Raw genomic sequence first — 26920 nt, 5'->3', positions numbered from 1 at the left:
ATGGTAAATTGCTGTGAATATTTCAAACTACAAAAAACAGAACAAGGATTTTGCTATTCATTTAATTCAAGAACAGCTGAAAATGTGCAAAGAAGGTAAGTTGCTTGATCTAATAATAGAATACAGAATAAGTTATATCATCTATTATATGTCTTCAGACATAGATCCATGGGGAGGGTGGTAGAGTTGGTTACCAATCCCATATGCAACATACCTAATATAATTTGTGACTTGGTTGATATAGGCATGTTTTTTTTGTTTTTTTTTTTTTTTAATTTTACATGATTAACAGTACACTTGTGTGATTCTAAGTGATAAGCTGTCATTTAAACGTTTGTTATGGCTTCATTTTTAAGTAAGAAATTAAGATATGTATCATTGTTATATTACGTATTTATTGTTCCACCGAATCAGCACTTAAAGTAAAGAAGCGACTAACCTGAATGTAATCTGATGCAAATAACTGATAAACTGCAATTTGTAAATTAAAATTTATTTTTCTGTGAAGCAAGATAAAAGTAAGAAATGTATAATAACTCAACTTTTAAAATGTATAATAATTAATGAACGTATGTATAAAAAACTCCAATGAATGTAACTTTATTATAATATGAAAATTATGTAATCAACGGGGAAGTGGAGAGTAAAACCTCGGGTGTAAAAACTTCAGATTTCTGTTAGTATGGATAGTGAGTTTTTGCACTTAGTGTGTGTAATAGGAAGGAGACTGCCTGTGTGGAACAGGTATTAGCTATGCACTTCCTGTGTGTAATATGAAGGATACGCCTGTGTGGAACAGGTATTAGCTATGAACTTCCTGTGTGTAATAGGAAGGAGACTGCCTGTGTGGAACAGGTATTAGCTAAGCACTTCCTGTGTGTAATAGGAAGGAGACTGCCTGTGTGGAACAGGTATTATGGACTGCACTTCCTGTGTGTAATACTGTAGGAAGGAGACGCCTGTGTGGAACAGGTATTAGCTATGCACTTCCTGTGTGGAATAGGTATTATGGACCACACTTCCTGTGTGTAATAAGAAGGATACGCCTGTGTGGAACAGGTATTAGCTAAGCACTTCCTGTGTGTAATAGGAAGGAGACTGCCTGTGTGGAACAGGATTTAAGATAGACTTTCCAAATTCAGTATATACCATTCAGTATCCTTTGAAACTTCGTCGTAGAACTTGAGGTTTACTCCCTACTTCTCACTCAAATCAAAGTGACTATATTAACCTATTCCAATAAACAGTTAAACAGATCAATTTAAATTCGGTCCAGGAACCTTTTTTCAATGGAAGAATACACAACTTGGACCAAATTTAAATTGTGTGAGAAAAGAGGTTCCGGTCCTGCAGCGGAACCCATTAGAATTTATAGGTTCCTGGACCTTTAACAACCCTGCCTACAACAGACTTGTGATTTTGCTACAAATCTAGTGCTCTAACCAACTACTCCACAGCACCCTCTGAAATTCTATACTAATTTTTGCTCCATTTATGCTACTATTTGTAATTTTTGAGGAGAGGGGTCCATAAGGAATATTGAAACTTGCCATGTTTAAACATGATTTGACAGTATGGTGCACTTAGATAGATAGTATAGTGCATTTTATGAACTACCCAGAGTTCCTATTATTGCTCAGTAGAAATATAAATTAACACATGTAGTTGTTCAAATTTTATTACTACATTTCTCTGCAAACAAAATTATGTATTCCACATATTACTTTTCCCTTTAAGTTAATTATGGCAATGATGAGGAGTTGTTATCATAAAATCAGTCATGCACTACCTCATAAAAAAACTAATTTATAGAATCAAATTTATGACTCAAAACTCTCACTTTAGTTTTCTTTTTTAAATGTAATTGGAAACGTAAGAAAACTCTCATGCACACGTATACACAGTAGAACCCTCATTTTAAGTTTCCGTATTTTACATTTTTCTGCATTATACATTCAATATTCACTGTCCCAATAAAGCATCATATTCAAAAAATTTCCCAGGTTTTACATTCTTGAAATTTTTCACCTGAGAAATGTAGACTTGAGGTTCCACTGTAAATATTTTATGGAAAAATTACTAATTGCAATTTTCATTACATTCAGTGAACCTTTGAGCCACATCAATGCTTTTGGACCAAGTACAGGATTAGAAGTATTTTTTAATAAATTGGGAGATGAATATCTGGATGGTGATGACCGTATAAAAGGGAATATGGTAAGTAATTCTCATGTCATGCAGAAACATAAAAGTAACATTTGTTCTAATAAGACACTTCTACTTTTATAATGCATTTCACCACTGAATGTGGGATCATTTGTTAATTCAAGTGCTTACTAAATCATTGAATCAAGCTTACTTCCCTTACTCTAGCTGTTGATCCAGTGCGTTTCAAAACTGTATACTGTAACTGATAGTTGAGTTAATACATGACCTGAACTGACACCACTTTGAACTAATATTCTCATTTCTTACCAATGCCGATACTCTTACTGATTCCCACCAGTTATAATGCTTGAAAATTGAAACAATTAAAAGTTGTTCAAAATACTGATTAATATTATCCCAGATAACACAAAAGCTTGTGGCAAACTTGAGGTAACTTGCTTGTAGCTTGTTAAAGCCAGTTGGATATGGCAAGCTTCTTTCAAGTTTGCTGCAATTTTGATATGCAGTATCTATGAGGGGGCATCAAAAAGTTTTGCCTGTTGAGGTATAATTTATTTAATAATGGAAAGATTGAAACAACGAACATACATATAGTTTTCCTGTAGTGTCCTCTACTCAGAGTTACCCTTAACATAGTCCCCATCACATTCGATGCATTTGAGCGAGCATTTTACCAGGTGTCAAAAAAAGTTTGGAAAAGTTTCAGAACACTCCTTGCACCACCATTCAGAGCTGTTTTCACCTCATGTAGTTAAGTTCAAAGTGGGAGAAACCGAAAGTGTGGACAAGTGAAGGTCTGGCAGGTGATCAATGTCTATGACCGACGACAACTGCCACAGGGCTGATGTTTGAGCGGATAGACGCATCACCATCTAGGACATTTCTGATGCAGTGCACATGTAATATGGGTCAGCACAGGCGATAATTGAGAGTTTGGGGTACCATAAAGTCTGTTCTAAGTCTGTGCTTCGTGGCATGAGATTCGAGGATCTACAGGAGGTGAAAACAGTTCTGAATGGTGGGGCAAGGAGTGTTCTGAAATTTTTCCAAACTTTTTTTGACACCTGGTAAAACACTTGCTCAAATGCATCGAACGTGATGGTAACTGGGTGTAAGGGTAACTCTGCCCCTGAAAGTTAAGTCCCAAGATTGATTCTGAACCCGAAAGTTAACTCCCAAGTTTGATTATGCCCCTGAAAGTTAACTCACAGATGATACAATACAATATTTTTTCCATATTGTGATATCGGCGATATATCACCAAATATTGTGATGATATATTGCTGACACAATATATGTAGCCAAAATATCATGATGATATATTGCCGACACAATATATATCACCAAATATAGTGCCGACTCAATATATATCACCAAAAATCATGATGATATATCACCAACAAAATATATATCACCAAAATAACATGATGATATATTGCTGACATGATATATATCACCAAAATATCGTGATGATATATTGTCTACTTGATATTGCCTGGTTGATATTTTTTTCAATATCGCGATATATCGTCTGGACGATGTATTACCCAACACTAATAGTGGCTCATCTGTGACACATATGCACACACATAATAACTACATTTTTCATTTGCTTTATATTAACCCGTGACCGTTCACGCTCGCTGTAGTCACGTTGCTGGTCGCGGGTGAGCGCACTGCTCATCCTTGCTTTTCAGGCATATTTCACCGTATTTAATTTTTTTTTTACATTATTTTTTGTACTTGTAATGATCTGTTTATTATAATCCTTCTTATTCATTACATTTTTGTTTCAAAATGTTTATTTGTTTTCAAACAGCGTAATATACATTGTCGAAGCCAACAAGTCTCAGCGTTAACAAAAAGTGCATGTTCCTCTGAGGTACTTCGATCTGATCTTCAGAAATCTGATATGATATAAAATCACTGGGACACTTTTCGAATTTTCTAATAACACGACTAGAACATATAGGTATGAAAACTCACTAGAAACAGGATAGACCTATTGACTAAATAATGCACAAATGTAAATAAAAAAATATGTAACGTAATTGGTTGTGTGTAAGCTCTGCGCTCACTTTGACAACACTATTTCCACAACAATAGTCTCTCTAATAATGCCCTTTACATCATCTCATAAAAATGTGATCAGGTCGCTCATGAAACTCTAAAAGTCAGCCAGAGAGCACCACAAGCCAATATTTTAAATACTATTAAAATGGCACTTCATTAAAATTTAAAGTGAGCGTGGCGCTCACCTGCGACCGATTGTGGGTTAATGATTTTTCTGACACATATTGTGCAGAATATTTCTACTTTTTCAAGCTGTCTTTGTTAGGGGCTTGAGTGTTAAGTTGGTCACAGAATAGTTAGAAAACTGTATTAAGTGAAGTATACAGGGTGATTCTAAAGGTAGGGTACAAACAAAAACCACAGATACATCCCATGAAATAGAGACGAAAGTGCCCCTTCCACTTTGCCGAGAGATGCCTCCATGAGGAGCTAGACAATGCTGAAAACGTGTGAAAATGAACTTCACACCACTCTACAGCCAGTACCAGTGAAGATAGAAAGGCGGAACAAAAGAAGTCAAAAGGAACACCAAAGTCGCCCATCCGAAAAACACCAGGCGGCAGCTGTGCAACGCATGCGCATGGGGTTCCACAAAGGAAATAGGAGTGTCTCGCAAGACAAGTGAAGGGAAAGGGTAGTGATCAACAACGGTAGGGACAAAAGAAACAATGAAGCATGAAGTAAGAATTGCACAGCGGGAAACAAACACCATGACTGAAGCAGTGCAGTCGAGAAAAGTAGTGCGGGGTTGCAGAACCATGGGAGGATGACGTAGGACGAAGAAACACACCGATAATGCAAGCAACGTGGTCCGTGACACTCGACAGGCAACAGACGCGTACATGGTTCGGGTCAGAAATGGCAGCGCTGGCGGTGCCGCACATGGGATTCCCCAAACACAGTGGGGAGACACCGCAGCAAGAACAAAGCACGGTGCAACAAAAGAGAAAGAGGACCGGACGGGGAATGGTACCTGCCAGGGAGACAACAAACAAATGCAGGACGAGGGATTCCCCGTAGCAGCACCAAGGGGATGTCACACAGAGGTCATGCGCCAGCAGGACAAACACAGCAACTACGGGCACAGGAGGTTTATTGCCACGGAAACTTGCACTTACAGATAGGAATAGTACATAGTCGTACCCCAGACTGACATTGTTACAAAAGTTGCTCAAATTGACAACCACCACATTCAATGCAGGAGGCATTGAAGCATTGCAGGAAATTCTGGCGAACCCTGTCAAAAATCCCTGGCATGGTACACACCTCGGCTGATGCTGCAAGTATCCGCGCTACCAATGTTTCCTGGTCAGGCACCGGGGTCTCGTAGACGAGTGTTTTCACATGGCCCCACAAGAAGAAATCCATTGGTGTGAGTTCAGGTGAACGGGCAGGCCAGGTGACAGGGCCCGCTCTGCCGATCCAGCACTGTGGGTGCAAAAGGGTTCGCACTGTGCCATCAAAATGTGCAGGCGCTTCATCCAATTGAAACCACATGTGATGTCGCACGTTGAGGGGTACATTTTCTAGCAGCTCTGGAAGAACTGATGCAAGAAAGGTGTGATAGAGGCGGCCATTTAAACATGGTGGCAGCAGGTATGGGCCGATAGCTCAGATATTCACTGCAAACTGGGTCTGATGGTGCACCTCGACTGCTGCATGTGGATTTTCATAATCCCACACATGGCTGTTTCGGCAATTTAAGATGCCCTCACGGGTGAATGATGCCTCGTCCATGAAAAGCACATGGCGCAAGAAACGGGGATTGTCCGTACAAAACTGCAACAGTCGTTGACAGAATTCCACACGTCGTGGCTAATCCCCAGCCAGCAACGCGTGGACTCGCTGTGGATGATAGGGATACAGCAGATCATCATGAAGGACATGCCACACTGTCGACTGTGATACTCCGACTGCACGTGCAATGCTACGGGTGCTAGTGGACAGTGTGTCGTCCACGCGAGCAAGTACGTCCTCCTCGACCACCACGGTGCGCACATGTCTTGGGTGACCGACATGATGGCCTGCACATAGCACACCCGATTCACCAAGGGTACGGCGCACATTCGAAAACAACTGCCTGTCCAGATACTGTTCGCGATACAGGCATGCAGCTGGTCTACCATTGCCATCTGCAAGGCCATAGACAAAATGCATGTCCCTCAGTTCTACAAATGTGTAGCGTTCCTTGGTACGGTGAGGACAGTGCCAATTATGGAATACTGTACTCCAGTGCACAGGTGGCACACACACACACACACTGGTCACAACGGCTTCGAAACAACGTACTTAACTGTCGTACGTCAAGCACACCACCACCTCACCGGCTCTTTCACTGACACGCTCCCCTGACGCTGCACTTCCAATCTGGCACTGTGTACGCAGAACAGATGCCTGCACCCCACGCGTCCGCATGGCACTGTGGTACAATCAGCTGACATTCCCGAGCCACCCGTGCCTGTGCTCTTCACTACCTGACCACTGCCATCAGGTGGGGCCATGTACTCTGGGGGCTTGTCATCGTGGAACACATGTAGCGTCCTTCATTCTTGCCCCATTCACCCACAACACGTACTTAGTCTGTCTTGCTCGAGCCGACGGGGAGCACTACGTACGATCGTGTGGTGTTTGTGTACACCAATGTGGGGTGACCCAGCAGTTGAACAGACATGCATACCCACACATAGATTCATTCCACGGCTGTCCCGTGTTGTTTGTCTGTCCAGCCTTGCTCGGCCCAGTCTCACACCCACGCGGCAGTGTGCAGCTGCGGTGGTGTGAGGCCACAGTTGGTTTCGGAGTGGAAGGCTGCGGCCGAGGAAGGACTCGAGTTGTTCAGCTGGGGTTGGGCTCGGAAGCAAGCAGCTGCATCAGGTCTGGGGACGGTTGGCCTGGTGATCGGGTTGGACACTTTCCGACCTCGTCCATTGGTGTTGTCCACCGTACGGAGTGGTGGAGTCTGTACGACACTCCAGCAGCCTTCGCCCCCTTCCACCCAGCGATGTGCCTCCAGCTTCATTTCTAAGAGGCTGATTGGGCCCCATCACGACGTTTGTAACGTCGTCTGTACGGGGTACGTGGTCCTATCTGTACGTGCACTTTTCATTGACAATAACATCCTGTGCCCGTAGTTGCTGTGTTTGTCCTGCTGGCGCACAACCTCTGTGTGACATCCCCTTGGTGCTGCTACGGGGAATCCCTCGTCCTGCATTGGTTGTCTCCTTGCCAGGTACCATTCCCCTTCTGGTCCTCTTTCTCCTTTGTTGCACCGTGCTTTGTTCTTGCTGCAGTGTCTCCCCACTGTGTTTGGGGACTCCCCATGTGTTGCACTGCCAGTGCCGCCATTTCTGACCCGAACCATGTACGCATCTGTTGCCTGTCGAGTGTCACGGACCACGTTGCTTGCATTATCGGTGTTTCTTCATCCTACATCGTCCTCCCGTGGTTCTGCAACCCCGCACTACTTTTCTCGACTGCACTGCTTCAGTCATGGTGTTTGTTTCCACTGTGCAATTGTTACTTCATGCTTCATGGCTTCTTTTGTCCCTACCGTTGTCGATCGCTACCCTTTCCCTTCACTTGTTTGCAGGACACTCCTATTTCCTTTGTGGATCCCCATGTGCATGCTTTGCGCAGCTGCCGCCTGGTGTTTTTCGGATGGGCGACTTTGGTGTTCCTTTTGACTTCTTTTGTTCCGCCTTTCTATCTTCACTGGTACTGGCTGTAGAGTGGTGTGAAGTTCATTTTCACACGTTTTCAGCATTGTCTAGCTCCTCTCGGAGGCATCTCTCGGCAAAGTGGAAGGGGTACTTTCGTCTCTATTTCATGGGAGGTATCTGAGGTTTTTGTTTGTACCCTACCTTTAGAATCAACCTGTATAAGTGGATGTTAACCTAAAAACTGCATATACTATTGACCATACATTACATTTTTATATATTTATTTTTTGGATGACACTGTGAATCACAAACCCTAGCTTACCCAAAGGGGGCTGTCAGACCCACGATTTCTATCTTCTATTTTTTCAATTTTTCAACTGAAATTTTTTATAAAAAAATTGAAAATAAATTACATTGTTCCCAGAGTGTTCTCAATATATCTGTATTACTTTTGTTCATAAAAGCATAAATATGATGTAAATTGTAGGCAAAATTCACTTGGTGGGCCTATCAGGTACCATTTTTGAATGCTTGTTATTCGAGACACTCATGCCAGACACAATATACAATTGGTTGGTAATTATGGTAATTTTTGTAATTATTGTAATTATGGTAATTTTTGTAATTATTATAATTAATAAACAACTGCACTTCTATAAACGAAAAAGCATTATTGAAAAATTATCATGATTTTTGTGAGTTATTGTGAATGGTAAAATGTATGACACTCATGAAATAATTGGTTATTACAGGGGTTTTCAAACTTTTTGCTGGTGACTCCCCTCCACCGCGAAAATCTACATGTGCCTCCCTCAATAATAATAGATAAAATGCATGTGATGTGACCTTGAAATATCAACACAAAATCTCTTCATGTGTTTATTTGCTGTTTGTACATATACAAGTAATGAAATTATAATATGTGTGATTAATACAAGTGGTGTACATTTTTTTTAATGTTGATAAGCTGGTATTATTTCATTTAGCAATACCATATTCATGAGATAAAAAGTATAAATACAGACAGTAAGATAAGCTGGATAATAATGTTAAAAACAGGAATGCAGCAATGTTTGGGTTTCTTCATTTAATTGTAGTCCAGTTTCTTCCAACAACATGCTCAATGTACAAAAGCAATCAGCAGTGCTTTCATCTTTAATCTTTCTCGTACAAAGCAGTAACTTCCTTTTCAAGACTGACACCTTGTCTGATAGTTGCACGGATTCCCTTGTAACTTGTAGAGATACATTCAGGGCATTCAGTTTGTGGAACACACCAGAAAGATATGCCAATTTCTGTAGAAAGGCAGTATCGATTAGGTTTTCAGCTTTGGCATGGTCTTCAACAAGGTTCAGTACGAGTGCAGTTTCTGTCTCAGTTCAAAGGCACGGGAGATGACATTACCGATGGACAACAAATGTGAGTTACAGTAATCCAGAAAAATAATATTTTTTTTTCTATGAACGCATTTTAAACTTTCAGAAAGAAGAAATTTTTCTTTGGGAATTCTTGCGCCTCCCCTGTGAAAGTCTGGCACCTCCCCAGGGAGGTGGCCACACCTTACAGTTTGAATACCACTGGGTTATTATTTCTTATTAATTATGGTAATTTTTGTAATTATTATAATCAATAAATAATAAACACATATAATCAACAAAGGAAGCAGTGATTCAATAACAAAATGGTTTCTTGAAATTTAGTGATAGAAAAAGTGTGGGCTTCTGAGGCCCCTCCCCTCAGTTAAGTAAGTTTCTCTTATGGCACAGCTAAGCTAGGGTTAAAACACAGACACACATCTGTCTTTGTTGTTTGATTCAGATAGAACATGTTTATCTTCTAAAAGTTAGAAGAGAATTGCTGTGTAGAACTTTATTTTGCAATTTGTGTTTCAGGTGTATGTTCACCAATCAGAATCATTCCCTGATGTTGCAAGTGGCTTTTTCATACCAGAAGCTTCTCGCCATGTTCTTAAGATAGCTGTGATTCCAACTATTACTCAAAGCACTAATTGGGTGCCAAAGGCGATGAGAAGAAGTTCTAACAAGAAACATGCAACTGGTAGTCATGGAAACATTAATATTCTAGACAACTGTCTTTTGGAGTGTAGACTTAACTTCATTCAACAGAGCTGTGGTTGTGTCCCATATTATTTTCCCTTACAAGGTAAAAAACGTTTTATATTTAATATACTACAAAGAGATATTGATGAAAACAATATACAGTTCTTGTTGTTAGGCTTATTTTAGATATGAGAATATTAACAGACAAAATCACGATTGGGTGACAAAACTTGGGGGGGGGGGGCCTCTTGTCCCGTGCCCATTTGCAAAATTAAGTACTTAATATAAAAACCGGATTAAGTAAATGGTAGATGGTAGCATCTTACAGTTCTCAATACTGTAGTGTAGCTTTGTGACCCACAAGTGTCATTGAAATGGTTAATGTGGCTTGCACTGTCTAACAAGTTGAAGACCACTGGTTTACTTTTTTTTTGTAGACAAGGCTTAGCATTAAGAAGCCATAGAGCAAGGGCACCCCAACCCCCCCTAATCGCCGCCACTGTTCATAGATACTGACTTGTAGGAAATACTGGGTGGCTAATATAAAACCAGTACACTTTCTGGTTGCTATGTGAATATGCATCTGGATGGGAAGTTTTGATATTATGATGAGGACTACCTGTTATAACAAGTGTTGACATCCAGATATTGATGCACCCACATCATAATTCTTGAAGAATGTACAGGGAATGGAAGTGATATTGGGTTTCTAATACAGCTCAGATATCAGGGTTTTTGTTGGGGGTTATGGAAGAATGGCAAACATCTCTGGTTACACCGGTCGGTCGACATGGGTTTCGATGTCTCGCAGATGACTGTTGTCTGAATATTTTCATCATGCTGATTCCAAAAATGAAATCCATTTTTACCCATCACATCTAGTTTTTTTAAGAAAACAGAAATATATTAACTTCCTTACTTTCACAATAATATGTGTAGTTCCATTACTTCCTCAATAGATAGCTCTGTTTAGATGGTGGTAAAATATTGATTTTCTACAATACAAATCCTCCAATTTTAAACTACAAATGCATGTAGAATTTATATTTAATCCACCTTCCATCTTCACATGACACATTGGCATGAAAATTTTATGGACTTTGATTACGTAGTTTTATCTTTGAAATCCCTCGTGAGAATGTCCTTCACAAAATGTCCAATACTCAATGTTACAATTTTTGGGGGTAATTGAACTTAGTGACATGTGATGGGAAGAAATTGTTGTCATTTCCATGATCAGCATTCAAAATACTTTCAGAATCACCTATTGGTTTGTAAACAACCAAAATTTCCCTTGTATAAATGTCTTTTGTTGTTCTCTGTAATAGATGTAATGGAATGGCGAATATCAGAATTTTCATTGTGAAATTGTGAAAAATCCTGACGTGTTGGGAAATAAAGGATGTCATTTCCATGATTAACATTCAAAATACTTCCAGAAACACCTATTGATTTGAAAACATCCGAACTTTTTTCTCAAAATGTCGACCAGTGTTATTTGTCTCTTTATGAAGGTGAAGGGGTAGAAGAAAGAAGAAATTGGAGATGGGTGAAGTAATCCTACCTCCACCTGCATACATTCAGAGGTATTCACTTAGTGCCCTGGTGCCTTTAAAATAAACCAGGGCTTGAAATCCATGGAATTGTACGGTTCCCCCTTTTCCTCTTCATTTTTATTTCACAATTCAGTACAATACAGTACAATGAATAAAAATAAAAATAATAATGAATGGTATATAGTGCTGTACATGCGATCATATACTATACATGGTCCATGTACTAGGTCCAATGTCTGGGTAACCAGAACAATATATTGACTATTGTTAGTAGTTGAGTTGATGGTGGGTAAGGAAGTACAAAATTAGTGTATATGAGAAGGTTGGAAGGTGATCTAGGAAGAATATGAGTTAGCTGATGTAAAGAAGGAAGAAAGTGTGTGTACTCGAAGCCAGCAAAAAAGAGGTAAGAAAATAATTATAAGTAAAATAAAAAATATACAAATGAAAATAATCTAACTGGAAATAACCATCAGTAGGATCGTGGATAGTTATTATTGGTTATTTCTGATAATTAGTAATGCCTGGAATCTTCTGGATAGTAATCCTGGGGAGCTTCAGGAAGTTTGGTTAAGTGTTAATTCATTTAGTGTAGGATGTGCAAAGGGTGCATGTGAACAAGTGGTTAGAGATTATAATAATTTAGTCAATTTAGGGGTAGCCACGGTTGACAAAAGCTTGGTGTAAGCATGAGTTGTAGTTATTCTGGGATGTGGTGGAAGATTTGAGGTATTGTCCTCTGTGAGCCAGAGAGAATGGTACGTTATCTTTTGTTTGTTTGTTTCGTGTGGTAAAATTAGAAAAAAAAGGAATGGAAGCATTGAAAGTTGTTGTTAGGCTTTGTGTGAATGGAGGTTGCCAGTTGACTTCCTGCAGTGTAGATCCCTATATCCAAGAAGGCGACTTGGCTGGTGCTATAGCACCAAATTAACTTTAGGTTGCTGAACTGAATAATAAGTTGGTTCGAGAGGAAAGGTTCCTCAGGCATTCAAAGCATGAAAACGTTTACTATGAATCAACCATAAGAAGAGTGATTTCGGAGGGTTTGGGAGCCCAAGAACCCTTGTACAAGTCTGCTCATGAAAAATGTCAATAAAAAAGTGAAAAACCAATTACCCAAGAAAATTAAGACCAAATGTATAATTTTTGCTGTATCAAAGGCAAGAGTAAGTTGCCAACCTGTTTTGTTGCTTAAACTAATTTCATACTATGATATTTTATTTTATTTTAGTATTATCATCAAGACCAAAACAGAATATAGGTAAAAATTGTGAAGAACCTACTTAGCTTCAGATAATGAATTATTGAAATCTGAAATATTAGTCTATGCCATGCGTATATTTTCAGTAAGTTTGAAAATATATTTCAAATCTCCTATAGACTTATTTATGGAATGGAGATTAATTGTTATGTATATTGATTTAGTAAATGAAACTAGTCTGTAAATGATATTCTAAAGGTGTTCAATTTAAAAGAGGACCCATCATTTAAACCCCATATGCCTTCATGGCACTTTTTTTTTTTTAACTTTACCCATCATTGAGAGTAAATGTAAATATGCATGTATGTACAGGTATATAAATGGCCTGACAGTATCTTCGTAGGTCTCAGCATCCACAGTTGTTTCAAGAACAGGAGCCTGATTATTCATCGGCATGAGATGGCACAGCAGATGCTGATTTTTGAAGGATGCAGAGGACACTAAATAAAGAGATACAGGTTTACAGTTCTCCACATACGGTTATTTTTGTTATAGACATATAAGCTGAAGTGAAACCATGTCTAGTCTGTGAAAAACACCTGATCTGAAGTGGAAATGAATGTCTTAAACTATTGGCAACTCCCCGTGTTCAACAACAGCTCCACACAACTGACTTGTCACAGCAGTTTCTACATCTGAGAAATTCATTACCTTCCTCTCTCCTACTTTTCCCACTAAGTGCTTTCTCAATGGAACAATATAGGAATCGGGTTACCACCACAAACTAAATATGTGTACAATTATGTACTCATCAATGTCCGGTCCTCTTTTAAATTGAACGTGCTGTATTTCATTTAGTTAGGTAGGTAGAACTTATTATGATGATTTTTATGTGGTAGAATTAAGAGGGTGGAGGTTACAACAGTGTTTCATAATAGTATTGTTCAACTGCTGCTGAGAATTGATTTTTTTCTTTTTTCCTAGATGTGCAGATATGTAATGGTATGAACATGAAATGTCTTTCAGATATGAACTGTAAGTATTGTAATAATTACTTATCACATTCTAATAGCAGATCTTTCATCAATACTATTTCATTGTAGATTTATATTTTATTAAATAAACCTTTGTATAATTGTCTACATATGAATATGTTTTAAAATCTAATGGAACAGTTCAAGACTTGTAATATATATAATTCGAAATTTATATACCCCGAGCAACTAACATACTTACATTACGTGTGAAAAGTTTTGTTACATTAATTTTGGTAACCTTCGTGTGCACTGTTTTGTTGTTTGAGTTTGTTTTGTAATTGGGAGTAGACCTACAGTCCAATGTGTGACCTCAACCACTATGTGGCTCCAGCAGAGATCAAACCCAGGATCCCTTGATAACAAGCTGACGATGTTACTGCTACACAAATGTGTTCTATAAAGTTACATTTTTAAGATGCTTCATTATCATATGATTTATTTCTTTATTTATCGGCTTTTATACATGGTTAAGTTAAGGCTTAAATTAATGCCTTTTTTTTACACTTAACCATTTGATTACATCTGTTAACAAATAACAATGATCGGCATGAAAATCCTCCCACGAGGATGAAAGGGTGTACCTTATAGATTTCGAGTCGCTGATTACGAATATCGCACATAAGGTTTTTTTAGGGGACATTTTCCATAAAAATTTACCGAAAAATTGTATTTTTTTAATGAAATATGTGTTTTTTATGCTTGGAATGCATAATTGTGTATTTTTACCTCAATCCAAGAATTGTTACTATATCCGAGGAACATCCATTCCTCTGCCCCCCGAAATAGGAAAAAGTACCAAATACACCCCACCCACCCCAAAAAACAGTAAATTCGGCCACAACGCACATTTTTTTTATTTAGAATTCCAGGTAAATGTCAAAACAAAAATGTGAATAATATTGCATTTTAACATTACTGCTGGAAGAAATATTTTCACGATGTCCCATGAACCATAAGTGACTGGCCATAAAATAAATGGTATCTTATAGTTTTTAACAGGCTTATTTGTGTACATTGGAGTTCAACGTTTTATTTTCTTTACACTCTTCCTACACTGTCACCTCGGCTTCCTTCAAGATAAAAGGATTCGTAATCAAATTGTAGTCATTCGTTGGCACCCTCTTGTCTAGACGACAAACCGGATGTGGCTGGAAAAAGGCTCCAAGACATCCACCTCGTTGTCCCGTGAAGCAGATATTTTACTTCCGAGGTGATCGTGGTGTAAGAGAGTCGCGTTACTCTGTGTCTGTGTGTACCGTTAAGGAAAAATATTTCTGCGTGAAATATTGACATTTGTGTTAAACCAACATGCCACGAACTTGCAAAAACTCAGTAGATTCATTCTGCTACATATGTGGGGAAGTGGTCTTCAAGGGACAAAGTAGGCCATTGTCACCGTTCCTAAAGACAGCGTACCACCTGTACTTTGGGTGTAAAGTCGGCAACCAGGATCGCGATTGGGCTCCCAAACAAAGTTGTAACTCGTGTGCACATACTCTAAAATGGTTGAAAGGTACACATAAATCGATGCCGTTCGCCATACCTATGTTTTGGTGCAAGCCCTGGGATCATGTTGCAGACTGTTACTTCTGCCTGATCAATATTACAGGTTTCTCAAAAGGCACGAAGCATAAAATACAGTATCCTGACTTGGATTCCGTAAGGAGACCTGTCCCACATGATGTTGTTCTTCCTGTACCTGTACCACCAGACTCATACACACTGAGCAGTGTTTCATCTGACGAAGAACCTGCGACTTGTCAGGAAGTTGCACAATCTTCGAGTACACATTCAGATCCCAATTACGCCCCAGTGTCTGACACTAAGGAACCACATGTGATAAGTCAGGAAGAACTGAATGATCTGATCAGAGACTTAAACCTTCCGAAGACCAAGGCCCTGTTGCTTGCATCACGACTTCAACAATGGAATCTACTTGACCGAGATGTGAATATATCGATGTACAGAAAAAGAGAGGTGAGCCTAGTTCCTAATTTTACAAAGGATGGTGATTTGGTGTATTGCAGTGACATTCTGTCGCTTATGGAACAACTGAAATTTGACTACATCACTGAAGAATATAGACTGTTCATAGATTCATCGCGGACTAGCCTCAAGGCAGTACCACAAGGAAAAAAACCTTGGACGAAAAGTCCCCATGCAGGTTTCCCTTCTTTCCTTCAGCTCGGGCCATAAGGAAGCATGGTCAACTCTCCCCCTCCCCTCCTCGTGGGAGTACGGTGCACAGGAGTCGCAGGTCTGCACAGGTTGTTTTGCTTGTGGTTCAATTATGCACAATGGCAATCAATATCCTGCCATCCCTGTTGCTCATGCTGTGCATATGAAAGAAACATACGAGAACATACAGAAACTACTACAGAAATTAAATTACGAACAGTTTAAGTGGTGTGTATGTGCTGACCTTAAGGTTATTGCCATCCTCGCCGGTTTACAAGGAGGTTACACCAAACACTGCTGTTTCTTATGTCATTGGGACAGTCAAACCAAAGAAGCAGTACACTGTCACAAAATGACCATCAAGGAACCAACTGGTCCCAGGAGAGATGAACGTAGCTAATGAACCTCTTGTGGATCCAGAGAAAGTATTCTTACCACCTCTCCATATAAAATTAGGTCTAATGAAGGTATTTGTCAAGGCTCTGAAGCAGGATGCTGAAGCATTTACTCATCTCAGAAAACTTTTCCCAAGACTTAGCAAGGCCAAGGTGAAAGAAGGTGTTTTTACAGGGCCTCAAATCAGAGACGTTTGAAGGATCCTACATTTCCTTCTAAGCTGAGTGATTTGGAATGTGAGGCTTGGGAGGCCTTTTGAGACGTGTGCAGTAATTTTCTCAGGAATCATAAGTCACATAATTACAAAGACATTGTGGGCAGGTTAATTACTTCATTTCATACCATGGGGTGTAATATGTCCCTCAAGTTACATTTCCTACATTGTCACTTGGACTTCTTCCCTCAACAGTACAGCTATAGTCATTTTCACATTCAGAAGACACAATGGGCTCTTATGGACAATGCTTTTCTTATGGGAAAATATGAGCACGCTGTTGTGAAATTTCTCGATTTACAAATTTAGCTTACGTAAAATCGATACCTGCAGTTTTGCAGGAAATTTTGTAGAGAATACGATGGTGAACGCAAAAAACTGGTGACTTGCTTACATATTTTCACATAAATTAAAAACACAAATTTTCTGTGAAAACAAAATTTTTACATTGTTTTCATTCCTAACATTGAAACATGCCACAAAATTGAAGCATTCATTATGAAAAAAATTGACACTGTTTTTTAATTGTCATAGGTGATGGTGGTGCTCAGAATTTATCAATACTTTAAAGCATATTTGCATTAAAAATATTCAAATAAAGTATGTGGAGATTTTTTATATTCGTGCAGTAGAAAATGTTGTCGCTGGCCATTTTTTGTTCTGTAATTTCAAGTAAAAACTTCCAGTGACAAAGTTGTGGAGAAAATAATGAAATTATTTTTTATAACCACTCAAAGGTTCCCAGAAATATTACTTCCATGCATTTGGAGTTTCTTTTTAACCTGAACCGCACACGAAGTATGCCTGTCAATCTTGAGCTGACTCACCGCAGCATTCCGGCTAATCACCACCAAGTTTTCAAGTTGTTATTTTATTTCCATTCAGTAAAAATATTAACTTCATGCAGTTTGTTATAATAGAATGTCAATGACTTAAATTTAATAATTGACAATTATTTCCAATGCGGCTGTTGTGAGCAACATTAGTGCTGTCCCAAATACACATTGTTTTTGTTTACATTACTGTCAACATTAATACTGAAATGAAGATCACCTTTCAGTTTCCAATGTACACATAAATTCATAGACACCATATTAACCCTTGAAAGGCTTTCCAACAAGTGACAAAATAAGGGGCTTCAAGATAGAAATATGACATGCCTTGCTTGAGTCATTGACGTCTTATCAGTTCAAGTGGGCCATAACTCATTTGTTTGTTTGGGTTGCAACTTGAATCTAACCCATCTGGCAGGTTCCCCTTACTTGTGAACTGTAACGTTCACAGTATAATATTGATATTAATAATTACATATAATTATCATTATATATACAAAATATGTAACACCTTCATTGTGAAGGAAGTTCGTAATTTCCCTGCGACATGAGCTAGCGCTGTATTGGCAACATTGTGCAGTTTCTCCATAAGTGCCGTTGTGTCTTCTGAACGTGAAAACGACTTTAGGGGGAGGTTTCGGATGAACACGGTGAAAGGTTTCATCAACAAATAGCTACCATGGAGAGGCGCTACAGTGGGAAATGGAGTGTGAATATGTTGGCAGACTTCTGTTGGAATGCAAACACGCGAGACACCCTGTACAAATTACAAGAGGAGCAGGAACACCAATTGACATGTAAGTGTTGAACTTTTACTCTTTATGTAGTTGTATCTGCTTGTTTTATATTGGAATTCTGATGATAGCGTTCAAATTTATTTGGGGGGGGGGAGAATAGCACCTTTGCGTGGTCATTGAAACCCACCCCCAACCCCTCCCTCAAAACTGGTACGTCCTGGAGAAAAACTGGTTGCGGATTCGAACTCAGGAGCTTGAAATCTATAAGAATCACCTATTTTGGTTCATGGGAGCGACAAAAAGTTTAATTTTGCCGAACAGTGTAATGTATAAAAGAAAGAAAAAATTAAAAAGAATACAACAAAGAATATATCGTTTATAAGTGCAAATATGGACACATGATCACTCTTTCACACACATAAACAGAAAGGCAGTAGGATGCCATCTGTTGAACTTTCATGCTTGGTATTACATTCAGAAACTCTTTTGGATATGACTTTATTTCTACAATAATTCATCAAGTTCCAATTTATTTCCTTTCAACATGAATATTAGAATTGTGTTACTGCAAAAAATCAAATGTGAGTTATGCTTCTTTTTACACCTACTTCCAGCTAGACTTCGCAACATCAAGGGGCCATATTACACACAGAATTTTCACTATATGGAAGATGATGTATCTATTCCATGTGACCACTGTTTGCCTCCATCTACAAGCATTCTTTATAAAGTTGAATCCAATTATGAACAAACGTAAGTATTTGAGAATGCGTAAAGGGTCACTGAATACAGCATACACTTCAAGTGTGTTTCTTTGCTTGTGTGGAATTGGAATTTGAATATAAAGAGAGCTTTTGGATACCATTTGATCACAGTGTTACAGTGATGGGAATATCAAAATTATACATTTTCATTGAATATTTATGGTATTTACAGTGGAATTACCTTTAAGCACATGTTGTTTCTTTCCATGGTCGTGTAAAATTCCAATAAGATTATGTCGTGTTCTTTCAATGTAATATATTCCAAATGCTTTCCTGGTAACTAATGCGGAATACATTTTTTTCATGATACAAATCATGACTTCTGGCAAAGTTCATGTTTGAGAACAATGTAAGTCTTATTTTCAGGAGTAGAAGTGTGGTAATGAGAGTCAACCTGTCTCTTATATTTTGTGTGTGATGGTCCAGGTCTGTATATAGAGGGCAAATCGAAAAGTCTTTGCACCTATTTTTTTTCTAGCTTGTTATAAGTGTTATTACAAAAGCGAGATATATATGAGCAATGCAGTAGGCTTTTCTTGGAACGGCCCTATTGTAACTTCCAATTTCTTCCACGGCACGATGCTGTTAGCAGTTGGCAAAGATGGCCGGAGTGCTCAGGAAGTTCATGCCATATGAGCAGCTAAGTGTTATTCATTTTTTATGGTGCAAAGGATAAACAGCCACAGATATCCACAGAGAAATGGAGCCAGTGTATGGGGACAAGTGTTTATCAGTGCGAAGTGTGCAGTGGTGGTACAAGGAGTTTGAAAATGGATGGGATAATGTGGAAGTCAATGAGCGATCAGGGCGACCTCGTTCCTCGCTCGCGAAAAAAACAATCGCCAAACTTCAGTCATGGGGGTGGAAGATTATGGAGCATCCTCCATACAGCCCAGACCTAGCCCCCAGTGATTACCATCTTTTTGGTCCATCGAAGAAGTTCCTGGCAGGACAGGTTCACAAACGACACCGAAGTGCAGAACGTTGTTCGTCGTTGGTTCCGTGATCAGCCGGCTACCTTCTATGCAACGGACATTGTGAAACTTGTAGTACGGTGGGACAAATGCCTCAACAGGTGTGGTGATTATGTGGAGAAATAGCAAAAAGTATGTAAAAGATTGTCTATATCTTGTTTTTATTTTATGGTTTGTAATCTGGCAATAAATAGTTAGGCACAATGACTTTACGATTTGCCCTCGTACAACATGAATAGGGTGACCAGACGTCCTCTTTTATCTGAACATGTCCTCCTTTTTAGGTGTCTGTCTGGTGAATGGGCAAAAATTTTTGGAAATAGGTAAATGCTATACTCTTTTTTTGAGTATAGCATCAACCATTAGCACATGTACTGCATAGAGAATGCTTCCATGTATAATAAACATCATTTAAGGCATATCATTTGGGTCACTTAAGTATTCAAGCAATGCTCAGCTAGCATCTGGGAGCTGAACACAATCACTTTGCCCGACAATCATCAGTATTATTTCAACTCATTGCTTCTACCTCTGATCTTGTTCCAGAGTGCTGGAACACATGTAGTCTGTGCAGTTCCTTTTCAATAGATTGATTTAGTTTATTTTACTTTACTTTTCTGCCACTTTTCACTAATTGCGAATATGAGGATGAGCTATGATATTATGATTTTGGTGAAGGGACACTCACAAAGAAAACCCATGCACAGTCCAGGATTCAAACCTAGAACCTCTGGCGTCATACCATGCTGTGCTAACCACTCTTCCATGGAGGTTGGCCAGTTCCTTTTCAAGTCGTACATATACAATACAGAGACATGTAGAGAGAATTTTTATTATTAAGAAATATTTACTTTTATGAAATAACAAAGCGAAAGTGTAAATTCAACAATGATCTCGTAAGAAAATATCCAGCTTTTAAAGCAAAAAGGATCCTATTCTTTTTGTTTTATAGGATGGAAGGAATGATTATCAGGTAAACTGTAAGGTGGTTGTCACTTTTCCCTGCTGTTGAAACTGTTGAAAGAGTGCTAGAAATGTTTGTAGCATTAAAGGAATATTTCTTGTCCCAATCTAAACAGCCTAATTTTTTTTTTTTTTTTTTTTTTTTTTTTGGAAGTACGTTAAAGTAAAGCTTACTTGTTACATTTTCATTCACTTAAGGGGATATTTCTATTTAATATCCAAGAATTGGAAAGGGAGTAAAGTTCTGTGCTTCAAATTATAGATATTCCACTAGTTATGAGGGCCTCCCTGATGGCGCATTGGTAGCGTCGTCGCCTTGTAATCAAGGGGTCCTGGGTTCGATACCCAGTGGAGGCACAAGTGGTTCGGATCCCACTTTAAACTGTAGGTCCAGTCCCGATTAGCCTTACTGCGCATAAAGTGGACTTAAAACACCAATCGACTAGTTATGATTGCCATGTCGAGTGTTAAAGAATAGATTAGAAGATTTCTTTCCTTAAAGGTAAGAGGAAATTACTGAAAAATATCAAAGTTTTGGTAAGATTTTTTAATGTAGTGATTAAGTTATGAGTAATGGCAAATGTGTTGCAATTTTTTGCGAAGGATTGATAACAATTGATGAGGACAATATTTTTCACAAATATTGAAGTGCCCACAAAAGAGACCTTCTATACCTGCACGAGAATGAGAAATGAATGAATCCATTAGGTGATTCTGTCCATCGTTGTGGCATACAAAAGTATGGATGGAAAGTAGGAATCATTTCTTGGTCGTTTGTGTTGTTAGATTATTTTATTTGTGTAAATGATACAATGAACGCCCCAGTTCTGCCAAAAGAACATTTAATAAGCATACGGAGAAATGAAAAGGATTGTACAAGTGCAAATGGCTCCATAAGCTGTGCAGAAATGAGAAATTCAAAGACTATTACAGTTACAAGAAATGTTAGCTTATTGACTACTAACAAACATTATTCATGTATTGGTTCATCTCTTGAAACTAACTTTGAGTTGTTTGATTGATTGATTGAGTTGGTGTTTTAAGTCCACTTTATGCACAGGAAGGCTAATTGGAACTGGACCTACAGTTTAAAGTGGGATCCGAATCACTATGTGCCTCCATCAGGTATCGAACCCAAGACCCCTTGATTACAAGGCAATGATGATACATTGATACACTACGCCATCGGGGAGGCCTCTTTGTGAGTTGTTGTTGTTGCCATTTAATTACAGTAGGTTTCCATGTTGTGGAACACAAATGCTCCCATTTCAAACAATGTCTAAAACGAAATGAATCACTACTTGCCTCCTGCCACTTAACTGTAAATGTAACCTTAGAAGGTATAAGCTTCTATTATCCGTACCAGCTAACTGTAGACCAGGTGAACGAGAACAAGTCTCTGCGCAACTAGTGATGTGAGACGGCTCCACCAATAACAGTGAGAGAAACGGGATTGTGGGAAATGGGAGTTTTCCCAATTTCCTCCTTCGGTATGCATCATTGCAAACTTTTGAAAAGGATAATACTGAACGTACATGGCAAACGGACCATATTTTTTCCATGCGATTAGTATAAGTATTCCTTAGGGAAATATTATGGATAAAACTGCAAGAGTAAATTTTGACAAGCCGTGCTTTAATGTACGGACTAAGGTCTGGACCGTACGTCTGTACATGTACGGTCAGGACCATACGGTTGGCAATGCTGTGCTTTCACCACTCGATCTTCCTCCTCCTCCTCTGCCGATATGCACGGCCCTGCTCTACAGTTAGCTGGGACATGGTTTATACTTCCCCACCACTGAATGCATAAGAAATTGAAATTGAAAATATTAGTGTTTAACATTTGCGTTAATCTTAATTATTGTAGAAGGAGACATTGATAATTTGTTTTATTTTTCTCTGTTTTTTATGTTTTCCAGAAATGTGGTAGAAGCAAAGAAAAACTATGGGTACTTGGACATTCACTATCGCTATCTTGGTGGAATAAAGTACAAACAGGATCTAGCATTTGGATGGATCGATTTTCTGGGTATGTCTGTTACAAAGTTATAAATAAATTAAATATTTTTTTGCTTTAGAAGCAATTATACTGAAATCTGTTCTGCAGTTCTCAGAGTCCTCATGTAGCCATACTGTTGATTTTGCTCCAAGTTTAGTTTGATTTAATTTTTTTTATTTTTTTAGCATCACTTGTCTGCCACTTTGTGGCTAATGCTACGATGGGGTGAGTGATGATGTGATGAAATTTATGAAGGGACACTCACAAAGAACACCCTTACTTTGGTCAGGATTCGAACCCAAGACCCCTGGACTCACAGCATGCTGTGCTAAGCACTTTGCCACAGAGGTCGGCTTTTGGTGTAAGTGATACTGGTTTTGATTTTCAATGGGCAACTTCAAATGTTGGTGTTGATAGTTGCATTATAAGGACAATTAAGCAGTTGTTTGAGAAAAGAAGTTTTTGCAAGCTCTAGTCTAGAAAACCATATTTAGCAGTGATGTTGAATTTATTTCATATTTGGTGCAACACTTTAAGTAGAAAATGTTAGCTGCGTGGATTTTTTGTCGAGCCTTGGAGTTAGCTGAGGATTCTCCTGTGGTTTACCATGGTAACAATGAGACAGCTGAAATGATGCTTTGCAAAAAAATCCCCCTTCACTTCAAGCACTGATTTGGTTGCATGTTCAATGTACAGGATGGTAACAAAGTGGGTGTCCCCCCCCCCCTTTATTTTGACACTACAATGGTAATAGTTGGATTCCTTGATAGGAACACATACCTGTGTCATTGATTAACCACCTCTGGGACTTCTTGGAGGCCCCTCAGAACGTATTGAGAGGAACGTCACCGCTCGGAAAAAAGGTCTTATTCACACTTGCATCGCGAAGTGTGCCAAAATATGGTGCACAGTTCGGCCGTGCTACGAAAAGGACGGTCTCCATACCGATGTTCCGGGCACTTAAACCATCAGGTATGTGTTCATTCCAAGCATTCAACCATAACCATTGAATTGTCGAAAATACAGGAAGGGTACACCCACTTTTGACCTCCCTGTATAAGTATGGATGATTCTGTCAATAGAAGAAAGACCTCAGAAATTGAAAATATGTTTTAGATATCTCACTCCTTCGTCACTTGCAGAACTTTTGTTTTTGTGTAGCATCAACTGTATCCATATTTACATCCATCGCATTATCATCTGCACTAACTAATTCATTCCTGTCAAATAGATCTGGATATATATATGTGTGGGGGGGGGGGGTCCCAGGGCTAACAACATTGTGAAGCTCCCCTTTATTCATTTCCTGTTACAACTTTTATCCTACGTTATGCCAGATGGTTAGTACATTTAATATTTTACCACATTTCAGTATCTCATATTTTCCATTTCGTGGCCCTTGTACAGACACCTTTGTAGATGTTGGCTTAGGGCTGTAGCATCCCAATCTGGCCTGCCAATAAATATCCTATGAAATAATGTTTCCATTAGGATGTGACTCAAGAAAGAAAGCTGCAGCCAAAATTAATCAGTCAATAAATATGTAAAGTACGTAGTATTAAGTCAGAAAGGAAGAAAACACAAAGAAGTAAATTATGTTCATGCACAGGTTTCACAATAATTGAAACAAATATAAAACCCTACATTATGCATTGCACTGCACAAAGAAGGCACACAGTTGATAGCCATTTTGGAGCTGACATGATCAGCCCTATATTCTGGTTGTCTTTATCTTCAAAGGGTGCCCTCCCCCACCCCATTCCAGGTACAACTGTTGAGAGATTGAGTGAGCCACAGGTTCACTTCTTCACAGATATTTTCACATGATATCACACAGCTTAGGAATTGAACTGCAGTTTCCCATACAGCAGTCAGACATCCTTCAAAGGAGAGAAGGTTGTGTAGTAACACTTATCTTGACTGTATATTATTCCTTTGAGAGCAAGTGGTTACTTTTCAGCTATAACTGGTGGTGAAGCATGACAAAAATGTCCTCATGAGAAAATGAATTCATTTATGGATCTTTCAGTATTCAAACTATGAAAACTTTACGTGGCTGTAGATTGGAAGACAAAAAAACATTGTTCACCCCAAAATCCTAGGATCTCTGTCTGTAAACTAGCTGTAGGACTAGATATGCAAGGACATGTTTAGCCCCCCCCCCCTTTCCCTCCTTTCTGAAATATTTAACAAATATTAAAGTTAAATAATTTAGCATTTATTGTATATTGAGGGTTATTTATTTCCAATGTAGTTATTGGGAGGCAAGGATTATATTCTTATCATATCACTTTCCATGACAGTACTAAAGAAGATTTATGCACACTACTACTGTACTTATAATAATATACATAGAATATTAATTAGGAAGTTTACTTTTCATCAACTGGATCTAACACCCCTTTTTCTTTATTCAATAAAAATTCAATTCTTTATCTATTTGACATTAATTTTCTTGTGTAGGCAGTTATTTTTTAACACAAATTTTGGCGATTTTAACTATACCTAACCTATATGTTATATTTCTATTCTTATAACTACTGTCTCTTTACCTATTCATGTAATAATAACAATACAATATTACTTAATTTACATATTTTAATTAATATTTTTATTTTAATGTAATTACAATATACATAATTATTTCAATTTAAACATTATTATTTGACCCCTTCCCTTTCTTCCTGAAATATATTTCTAGATACGTGCTTGTAGATATGCTCAGCATTTCCTTTCGCACCTGATATTGTCTATCTTTCTATAGAAATAATAGACAGCTTGAAATAATTTCCATTGAATGAAGTTTCATCAAGTATTACTGCAATACTATTACATGAAGGGCTCGGGTGTAAAACATGGTAAGTGGCATTTTGGTCATTTTTGAGTTACAAAGTAAAATGTGCCATCCTTCAATTTTCAAGTAAAATTGCCATGTCATACAATTTACTTTGGACTCAGTGAAGCCTTCTGAAATTGGTAAACACAACACGAAAGCAATTTATCTACAGAATACCTTCTAATATTTTTTTTTCTTAATGAACTCAGAAATTACCAAAATGTCACTTATCATGTTTTACACCTGAGCCCTTCATATAGTTGTAGAAATAGCACTCAAATGTTAACTCTGCACTTAATGTTTATGTCCATCTTTTTTCCAGTGTCAGTTGGTGGCATCTCAAGCATATTTCTTGGTTTCAGCTTCATAAGTGGAGTAGAGCTATTATACTGGCTGTTCTATAGATACAATGACAGAACTGGGGTACATGCTGCTAATTCTGTTCAAAAAGTACCTAAAGAGGCTTTCTGAAGTGGTTTTATTAGGACTGTCATAAAGGCATAAGTTAATTTTTATCAGTGTCAACATTCTCCAACAAATGTATCTGAAGCCAAGTGCACCCAGCCCTTCTGTATGTGATGATATGACTGTAATGAGGAGGATATGGTGTCTTTCTTCGGTAGCCACTGCTATGTTTATCATCTTTCGTGGAAGTATGGTATTTATTTAGAAAATCTGCCTAAAGAACAGGGGTCAAAATCATTCAACCTCCACCACTACCAGCGTGAGAAACAAGTACTAATGTTGATCTGCATATCATTATATGTATATTGTTAGAAGCATTGTCTTAGAATTTAAGTCGTATTTCATCTAGATGTTGTGCTTTAAATGTTGAAATTCATATGTAAGAAACCTTTAAATACTGTATTTTCAATATTGTGTACTATAAAGTTTGCTATTTTAATCACAAAATATTATATTGTTTTAAGCAAACTTTTGTTGTTAACTATTGATGTTCTGTCTTGCACTCATCAAACGATTTATAAAAAAATGTATGATGAATAAAAGTTTAGACACTATGATTTTTTTAATAGCACATCTAGTATATGTAGATTACACCAATGAATAGATGATGCTATATACATATTATCAGAACTTAAATTCAAGAATTTAATAAAACACAAACAGCTTCCTGTCACCTCACTTTTATTAGCACTGAAAACATATTTCTTCTCCCTCCTTTGCATGGACATAACTTGGAGCCTAACTTTTGGGGGTGGGGATAGAATCGACAAGTTTTCCCTGTTATGTTTTTCTCATTATATATTA

General features: G+C 38.2%; 1 protein-coding gene across 1 annotated transcript; it reads left to right on the top strand.

Moving 5' to 3' along the window:
• On the top strand, window positions 1-26447 carry LOC145999226 (pickpocket protein 11-like). The gene is made up of 7 exons (XM_083136160.1): window positions 1-95; window positions 2106-2217; window positions 9794-10064; window positions 13703-13753; window positions 18728-18866; window positions 22736-22845; window positions 25974-26447. The coding sequence occupies exons 1-7, from the start codon at window positions 1-3 to the stop codon at window positions 26120-26122; spliced, it is 927 nt and encodes a 308-aa protein (XP_082992286.1). The 3' UTR covers window positions 26123-26447.
• Window positions 26448-26920: the final 473 nt, after the last annotated feature.

Source organism: Lepisma saccharinum, chromosome 15 (assembly GCF_977018435.1).
Source record: "Lepisma saccharinum chromosome 15, izLepSacc3.1, whole genome shotgun sequence".
Lineage (NCBI taxonomy): Eukaryota > Metazoa > Arthropoda > Insecta > Zygentoma > Lepismatidae > Lepisma > Lepisma saccharinum.
The sequence above is the reverse complement of the archived record's forward strand: the minus strand, read 5'-3'. Positions and strand labels throughout refer to the sequence as shown.